Genomic DNA, 9,336 nt, shown 5'->3' with positions numbered 1-9,336 from the left:
CGCCTCCCAACACGCTGACGTCACACCCGTTACATTCTATGCGCCTCCCAACACGCTGACGTCACACCTGTTACATCTATGCGCCTCACAACACGCTGACGTCACACCTGTTACATCTATGCACCTCCCAACACGCTGACGTCACACCTGTTACATTCTATGCGCCTCCCAACACGCTGACGTCACACCTGTTACATCTATGCGCCTCCCAACACGCTGACGTCACACCCGTTACATTCTATGCACCTCCCAACACGCTGACGTCACACCCGTTACATTCTATGCACCTCACAACACGCTGACGTCACACCTGTTACATTCCATGCGCCTCCCAACACGTTGACGTCACACCTGTTACACTCTATGCACCTCACAACACACTGACGTCACACCTGTTACATCTATGCGCCTCACAACACGCTGACTCAACTTTGCTTTTCTTGCTTCAAACGGCCAATTCTCTTTAAATCTTTTTTGAAAGCGGAAACCGTCTGACAGCCACAGCGGCTTCCGTCTCCAGGGCTTGCCTTCCCTTGGAAGACCTTCTACATCTCCCTCTTCATCTCTTATCATTTTCTTTCTGCCTGCAGGACTTCCCTTCACGTTTCTGGCAGTGCAGATATGACAGATATCTGCTGGGGACAGATGCCCTCCGTGTCTGTTCCACTGAAAATGTCTTTGATGTTCGTTTTTGGAAACCTGTTTTCACCGGGTGGCGCGTGCCTGTAATCCCAGCTCTTGGGAGGCCAAAGCGTGAGGACTGCTTGAGTCCAGGAGATTGAGACAAGCCTGGACAATATGGTGAGACTCCGTCCGTACAAAAAATATAAAAATTAGCCAGGCGTGGTGGCTCCGGAGGCCGCAGCAGTGCACTGGCCGGGGGCTCACACACAGCAGGGATTCATTCCTGACGCCCCAGAGGATGGAGGTCTGAGGTCAGGGAGCCAGAGTGGCTGGGGGCTGGCAATGACTCAGCTGCCACGGACCCTCTGGCCCAGTCAGTGAGCCCCCGTCCCTGCTTCTCAGATCCCCTGGCTCCAGGCACAGCGGGATCCTCCCCGTTGGTTGATCTGGGTCACGGACGGCACCCACGGCGGGGGAGGTGGGAAGGGCACTGCCTGGGGCTAGAGAGGCTCCTCCCCAGCCCAGGCGCCCAGGGTGGACTCTGTAAACCTGAGAGGGACGGGGGCACTGGTCTCAGGTGAGGACAAGCGTCTGTGCCCCAACTCCATGCCTTTCTCGGCCACCCCGCACCCCGAGGCTCTGGCCGAGAGCCTCTGAGGCCAGGACACGACTGTGGATGTCCGTGGGGCGGGCGGGTGGCCGAGGGGCTGTGGTTTGGAGGCTGTGAATCAGCAGACAACTGTGGAAATTTCTCTGCGTCTTCCCCTCCCAGCAGCCACTGTGACCCCGGCAGCCTGTGTGGAGCTGCCTGAAGACAGCTCGGTCCCCACTTCCCGGGAGCCAGAGGTTTGAGGATGCTCTCCAAGTGTGGAGGAGGCGGGTGCATTTGAAGAGGACTCAGCCCGACCCTGGAGGGGAGGGAGCAGGCCTTCGGGTTGGTTGAGGAGGAGATCCCTGTGGTGGCCTGGAGTGTGCCCCCCATTCCTCCTTTTTTTTTTTTTTTTTTTTTTAAGATGGAGTCTCACTCTGTCACCCAGGCTGGAGTTCAGTGGCGCAATCTCAGCTCACTGGGTTCAAGTGATTCTCCTGCCTCAGCCTCCCAAGTAGCTGGGGCTACAGGCACGCACCACCGGGCCCTAAGTTGTGTGCTTCCTTTTTGTTTTTGGTTTTTTGAGATGGAGTTTTGCTCTTGTTGCCCAGGCTGGAGTCCAATGGCGACTTGGCTCACTGCAACCTCCGCCTCCCGGGTTCACGCGATTCTCCTGCCTCAGCCTCCCGAGTAGCTGGGAATACAAGTGCACCACCACACCCCGCTAATTTTGTATTTTTAGTACGGACGCGATTTCTCCATGTTGGCCAGGCTGGTCTCGAACTCCCAACCTCAGGTGATCCGCCTGCCTCTGCCTCCCAAAGTGCTGGGATTACAGGTGTCAGCTATCTTTTTAAACACACGAAGCACACCTGCGGGAGCTGTTAAGACACTTGTCTGCGAGTTCCGTCCCTCCCCACGTTTCTGGATCTACTTCTAATGGCTGATTTTTTGTTTAATTGGAGGGTCATCTTTTCCTTTCGTTTCTCACACCCGCTTGTTTTTGACCCGCCCCGGATCTCGAGATACCCTCTGGAGTGTTTGTTTTGGGATGTGTTCTCACAGGCAGCTGAGCTACTTGCAATCATTTGGATCCACCTGCGGTTTGCCTTTGGCTATGACCACAGCCAATTTTCAGCTTTGTGAGGGTGGGTCCAGAGAAGCCTTCGGTTTCGGGGTAATTTTACTCCCCTAGCAGGTCGATAGCCTACTGAGGACCCTCCGGTGCCCGCCTCTGCCAAGGTCTCCACTCGGCTGGCGGGGGCATGCGGGATCCCAGCCCGCGTGCACTCCGGGGTTCTTGCCCGTCTGACCTGGTGGTCCGTCCTTACCTCTGACGTGGCTCCTACGTCCCTCTCATGCGTCTCCGGCACTCGGCCAAGGACTCCGGGGACCCCCTGCGCTCTGAGCAGTTCTCTCCTCTCTGCCTCCCAAGCCCTGGCTGCCTGGGCCCCTCCGGACGCCAGCGTCTGTCCCCTCAGCCCAGCAGGCTCCAGGGCTAAGTGTCCCATTGCCGCAGTGGGTCCGGACATGGTCACTGTTGTCTCCCTCTGCTTCCCACCCTCCCCCTGGGGACATTGCCCCACGTGGCCTCTTGTCCCTTGTCTGTCAACGGCGACCTCAGCAACTTTAACAGCTGCCTACCTGTCTGCGGCGGGAGGCCACACTGGGGCCCCGTGACTCGGTCTTGGCTGGACGCGGTCGTCCCGGGCTTCCTGCCGTATCCTGCTGCACTGGGCTGAGTTTGGGAAGGGGCATGGCTGGAGCGGACGCGCACACGGAAACGCACGGGGGTGGAGCTCCTCACCCCGCAGAGCAGCTGCGCTCCTCGGCGTCGGAGAGAGCAGAATAGCTGGAGAAACAGGGCTCCTCCTTCAGCGAGGTCTCTCCTCTTCTGTCTTCGCACTGTCCCGGCCGTCAGGAGGGACGGAATTCTGGATAGCTGGCGGCCACAGGCCAGCCTTCCAGATACCTGGCATTGCTCTCTCTGAGAGATCTCAGCTTGGAGCTGTGTAGCTACCAATGCCCTGGAGGAGGAAGGGGACAGGACAAGTCCAGGGTGATGACCACTCTGCTCTCCGCTCAGCAGTCACCAGGGCTGCATGGGGCTGTCCGCCACATGGTGCGTTGGAAACAGACGCTCAGTGCCACAAAGAAAAATCAGCACCGAGACAATGGATCTCTCAGCAAAGCAATTTTTACTTCCTGGACTGCAGGAAGGGGACCCTTGCTAGCCACCGTGCCATGAGAGTACGGTGAGCAACGGAAAACACACACATTTATCCCTTACACATTTGGGGTCATCCTCACTGCTGAGTGTGATCTCCGTTAGCTGGAGCCAGACCTCACAATCTAAACTAAAACCTGATTGGCTGATGACTGGAAACTTTTCTAAACAGGTGAGGGGCACAGGCTGCCAGCTGGGACATGCCCGTGAGCACGTCCAGCACAGAGATCCTGGTTAAAGTACAAGGACACAGAATGTCCTACGTGCCTGTAAGCATGGCGTGTCTAACGCTGCACAGGATGGAGCTTCGCAAAGAGCTATCAGCACACTTACAATTTATTCTTTAACAAGAAAGGACACTTTGAAGAGGAACCTTTACTTTCCACGTTGCGTTAGATGGCAGCTTCTGGGAGGCTGCAAGGATCCTGTCTGTCTGAAGTGCTTATGATGAGCTGGTCCTGTGGGTTTTAGTGTTTTTCTTTTCTTCTTTGTTTGAGACAGGGTCTCACTCTGTCGCCCAGGCTGGAGTGCAGGGGCGCAATCATGGCTCACTGCAGCCGCCGCCTCCCGGGCTCAAGTGCCCAGCCTCCCAAGTAGCTGGGAGTCAAGGTGCACACCACCGCCCCTGGCTAATTTTTCAATTTTGTGTAGAGATGAGATCTCCCTATGTTGCCCACACTGGTCTCGAACTCTGGCCTCAAGTAACCCTCCGGCCTCGGCCTCCCGCAGTGCTGGGAGGACAGGCGTGAGCCGCTGTGCCTGACCTTTCTTTTTTAAAGCACATTATTGAAGATACAATTTACATGGCATACAATTCACCCACTCGACATGCACAGTTCCAGGGGTTTAGTGCATTCAGAGCAGAGCGGCCATGACCACAGCCAATGTTAGAGCATTTTTATCGCCTCAAAAAGAATCCTTGCCCGCTTTAGGCGGAATCACTGCAAGGTCGAAGGTCACCGTCTTAGGGCCCTTGACAGACACCCCGGACACAGCATCCCTTCCCAAGCCCCGGGGACACCACCTCCCGGCAATGCCGGCCACTTCCGTCTCAGAAACCTCCGTAAACTGGAGCCACCAAATGATTGCTGGTTTTATTTTGCATTTTTGTTCTAAACCAGATTGAACCTTTTTGAGCACAAAGGGTCCTTTCCCTTGTGGTTGTGAGTTGTGAGCTTTGCTGTCACCTTTGTTGCTGATTGTACGTGATGTGGGTTCAGCTTCTTGCTGCTGGACCACAGAGGTGGGATGCGGTGCTTCCAGAGAGGCGCCTGGGCAGGGTCCATCCACTGCTCCCATGGGCCCCAGCCCTGCAGCACCCCCAGGTGACGGGCCAGGATCGGCAGGGTGCCCAGGACTTGCCCTGATTGGCCCAGTGTTAGCCAGTCAAAGCACCCTCATCCCCATGCTGCTGACTGGTCCACCTCCTGGGCCTGACCCAATCGGAGCATTCCGAGGAGGGCCCCTGACTTGGAGTGCCAGAGCCCTCGGCATGCCCCAGCCCTGTGTCCCCGTATGTCCCTGGGTTCTCTCAGCCCTGGTGTCTCCCGAGTCTCTTCTTCACCATCAGCCCTGGTGTCTCCTGTGTCCCCGCCCCGCCCCCATCCCTGGTGTCACTCATCACCCGAACCCCTCATGTCCTGCGCTCCCAAAGGCCCCATCTTGTGGGCCTCTTTCATGGGACCGGGATGGGGCACATGGAGACCTCTGGGAAGTTTGTTGAGAAGACGGATGAGGAGCAGGGTTGTGAGCAGGAGGGGCCTGGGCCACCCGCCTGGCCCCTGGGGACACCTGGATAGGGCCCCACTGTGCAGAGTCGGCCCCACACCAGGGTGGTCCCAGGCAGGGTGGGGAAGGAGGAGCTCTGAGTGGGCCCTATGTTAAAGGTCAGGGGCCAGGCAGGGGGTCCTGGGGCTCAGGCAGGGAGGAAGTGGGCTGGAGGCCCTGGGGGCCGGCGGGCCTGGGGAAGTCGGGAGGTGGGGTGGGTGGACCTACAGGGACAGTGTCAGCACTGACGGGCTGGAGGGAGTCCGCGGGGAGCTGGGCTGGGTTCCTGGCGTCACACCTGCACTCTTGCCTTCTCCTCCCTCTGCGGATAAAGCTCAGATCCCAGGATGATGAGGCACCTGCGGACCAGGGGACCCACACAGACAGCCCAGAGGTGGACACTGGTGACTCGTAGGAGGACTTGGGTCTCACACGGGAGGTCGGGAGCAGGGCCCCTTCCTGGCCAAGGACACTCGGTGCTGTCCCTCTCAAGGCTGTGTCCTCATCTGACAAGGGGGTCTCATGTGAGCCCCCCACCAGGGGAGTAGGAGAGGGCTGCCCCCTCCATCATTTGGAGTCTGTAGGAGGGAGACTCCAGTCCTGTCCCCACCCCTTTAGCACCTCCTGCCTCTTGGAGGGTGGCCCATGGACATGGGTTCCTCTTCCCGTGTCCCTCTTGGGGAAACAGCTTGTGGGGTGACTGGTCTTGTAGCATGAGGCAGCCAGACCTGGGTGCAGCTGCGCCTGAAGGCCTCCTGGCACTGGGGCAGGGGCAGGAGCTGATCCCACCAGCAGGAAGGTGGTGCGTTCCGGTGTGGGATCCACAGCTGACAGGTGGAGCTGCAAGCCTCCAGTGCTCAGCCCTCGGCAGGGCCGGCCTGGCAGCCCCACACACAGAGGTCATCAGGGCTTGTGTCACATGGGGACCCCAGGTCTGAATCATCCACTTCCTCCGCTGGATGGGAGGGTGCAGCGCCCCTCCTCCGCCCCATCCTGGTCTGGAGGGATAAATGGGGAGGGGAGAGCCCACTGGGTAGAAGGAACAGGGAGCGGCCGGGGTAAGTCCCCACTCTCAGAGACCCTGACATCAGCGTCACCTGGAGCAGAGCGGCCCAGCCTCAGACCCAGAGCGCCGAGACCCAGGCCAGCAGGCCTGGACCCTGGACCCGCCCCGGTCCCCCCGCCCCGCTCATTCTGCACCCCATACTCTGCAGCCCCGGCCCTGCCCTGTCCTCCAGCGGGGCTCATGCCGCCCCTTCTTGCTCCTCAGATGCTGAGCCTGCTGCTGCTGGTGCTGCCCGTCCTGGCAAGCCTGGCCCACGCGGCCCCTGGTGAGTCCCAGCCGGGGACCGCCCTGCCCCTCACCACGTCCCAGAGGCCAGGGCCTGGGAGGGTTCTGGGGAGGCCAGGCTGGCCCCCACACAGGGGAGCTCTGGTCCAGGCGTGGGGCTGCTTCCTGGTCCTGAACTGGCTCCTGCCCCAGCCCCAGGCCAGGCACTGCCACGAGCGGACATCGTCGGGGGGCAGGAGGCCCCCGGGAGCAGGTGGCCCTGGCAGGTGAGCCTGAGATTCCACGGCCAGTTCTGGATTCATTTCTGCGGGGGCTCCCTCATCCACCCGCAGTGGGTGCTGACCGCGGCGCACTGCCTGGGCCCGTGAGTCTCCTGGGGTCTGGGGGGTGGGTGGGGCTGGGTGTGCCCTGGCTCCCGGGTGCTCCTGGGGGCTGCCCAGGGCCTGAGTGGAGCCTCCGCTGCCAGGGATGTCAAGGATCTGGCCGACCTCAGGGTGCAGCTGCGGGAGCAGCACCTCTACTACAAGGACCAGCTGCTGCGGGTCAGCAGGCTCATCGTGCACCCCCAGTTCTACATTGCCGAGAACGGGGCAGACATCGCCCTGCTGGAGCTGGAGGAACCCGTGAACATCTCCAGCCACGTCCGCACGGTCACCCTGCCCCCTGCCTCGGAGACCTTCCCCGCGGGGACGCCGTGCTGGGTCACCGGCTGGGGCGACGTGAATTATGATGGTTTGTGTTGGGAACGGTGGGAGGCAGGGCCCGGGTTCAGCTTCTGGGCTCCCTCTGGGATCCGGGTGGGTGCTGCCGGCTTCTTCCTGAGGCTGCACCCTCCTCCCCACCCACAGAGCCCCTGCCACCGCCGTTTCCCCTGAAGCAGGTGAAGGTTCCCATTGTGGAGAACCAGGTTTGTGACGTCAAGTACCATACCGGCCTCTACACGGGAGACGCCGTCCACATCGTCCGTGATGACATGTTGTGTGCCGGGAACAGCCGGAGGGACTCCTGCCAGGTGAGCCCTGAGTGTGCCCCACCCCTCAAACCACAGCTCCCACCCCTGGGCCTGGCTGGCAAGCGCTGACCCCTGACTTTCTCAGGGCGACTCCGGAGGGCCCCTGGTCTGCAAGGTGAATGGCACCTGGCTGCAGGCAGGCGTGGTCAGCTGGGGCGAGGGCTGTGCCCAGCCCAACCGGCCCGGCATCTACACCCGCGTCACCTACTACTTGGACTGGATCCACCAATACGTGCCCAAGAAGCCCTGAGCCAGGCCTGCAGGTGGTGACCCGGGTCACTGGAGAGCCTTCCCCGCCTGTCTCCAACACCACTGCTTCCTACTCAGGTGGCATCTGCCCCCACACCTGCCCCGCCCCATCCTCAGTGCCCCTCCCTGTCCTGGGCACCCTGCTCTGTCCCGAGTCCCTTCCCCATCTTGAGCCCCCTCCCCTGGTTGGTCCTGAGCCCAAGCCCGGATACCAGCCCTCCGGTGCCCCCTGCCCACGTAGCAGGTGGTAGGCGCTGACCCCCCTGAGGGCTGCATCTCATTAAAGTGCATGAAAATCACTGGTGTGGGTGTCGCTGTGCTTCTGGTTGTGGGTGTCGCTGGGGGAGGAGGGCCCCAGGTGTGCTGAGGAAGCTGCCGGAGCTGCGGGGTCCCAGCCCCCCAAAGCGCAGCCTGTCACCGTGGGGCGCGGCTTCCTGAGCGCCCTGGTCCCCGGGGCCAGCTTCTCCCCGCACGATGCCTCCAGCATTCGGGTCACACAGAACCACTCGGGCAACTGGAAAGATGATTGTAAAGGGCAGCCAGGTCCCTACACCAGGGTCAAGACAGAGCACGCTGGCCGGGAGCCCCTCCCCCTGCGTTTCCCACGACGCCCTTCCCCCGCCCCTCTGCTTTGCCCAGTTGTTTGTCTGGAGACAGGGTCTCTCTGTCGTCCAGGCTGAAGTGGACAGGCGTGATCTGGGCTCACTGCAGCCTTGAACTCCTGGGCACAAGAGACCCTCCCATCTTGGCCTCCCGAGTAGCTGGGACCACAGGCATGAACCACCATGCCCAGCCAAATTTTGTATTTTCAGTAGAGACGGGGTTTCACCATGTGGGCCAGGATGGTCTCGATCTCTTGACCTCGTGATCCGCCCGCCTTGGCCTCCCGAAGTGTTGGGATTACAGGCGTGAGCCACCGCGCCCGGCCTGAGTTTCAGATTTTTAAAACTTTTTGAGGTCTTTCTCTACACCAGCACGTGGGCCCTTCGTGTCTGGCCAGTGCTGTGTCTTATCCCACTTAGCACGGACAGCGGGTGACCCCCAGTCCCTGCTCTCAGCCCTTCTAAGGGCTCTGCTTAGAAGCACATTTCCACAATTCCAGTGGAGGTTTAGTGGGGTAGGAGTTGGAGGAATGAGACCCCGAAGGGAAGCTACGTGGTCCCTCAGGACATGGCTTCTGGCATAAGGGATGGGGGACTCCAGGGCCTGGTCACTGGGCGCGGCGCCGGGCAGGCTCCAGCCCCAGGGCTTCCCGAATTAGATCTAGGGTCCCTGGGAAGCTCAGCGAGGCTTGGTCCAGCAACAGTGGCAGAAGAGAGCATGGGCTTCGGCAGGAAGGGGCTCTCAGGACGTGGCAGGCAGGCTGCTTGCTGGCCGGGGCTGCAGCCACCTGAGTTTCCACTGGGACTGGGGACCTGCTCCAAGGTCACCCACGTGGCTGTTGACAGGAGGCCCTGGTTCCCCGTCACAGGGGCTGTAAGGGGGATGGGGGGGGCAGGGGTCCATCCTCTGTGGTCAGACAGGGTATCCACCGAGGGGACAGTGCCCAGGCCACTGCAGACAGAAGCAACCCCAGG

At 60.6% G+C, this 9,336-nt stretch overlaps 1 protein-coding gene across 1 annotated transcript; it reads left to right on the top strand.

Annotated features, from left to right (window-relative positions):
- The first annotated feature begins 6,238 nt into the window (after positions 1-6,238).
- On the top strand, positions 6,239-8,058 carry LOC116543664 (tryptase alpha/beta-1). The gene is made up of 5 exons (XM_032269418.1): positions 6,239-6,538; positions 6,691-6,862; positions 6,965-7,230; positions 7,347-7,510; positions 7,596-8,058. Exons 1-5 carry the CDS (start codon positions 6,454-6,456, stop codon positions 7,758-7,760), a joined length of 852 nt encoding a protein of 283 aa, XP_032125309.1. The 5' UTR covers positions 6,239-6,453; the 3' UTR covers positions 7,761-8,058.
- Positions 8,059-9,336: the final 1,278 nt, after the last annotated feature.

Source organism: Sapajus apella, unplaced genomic scaffold, assembly GCF_009761245.1.
Source record: "Sapajus apella isolate SASKATOON/1434 unplaced genomic scaffold, GSC_monkey_1.0 scaffold192, whole genome shotgun sequence".
NCBI classification, from domain to species: Eukaryota; Metazoa; Chordata; class Mammalia; order Primates; family Cebidae; genus Sapajus; species Sapajus apella.
This window is presented reverse-complemented; position numbering and strand designations above follow the sequence as displayed.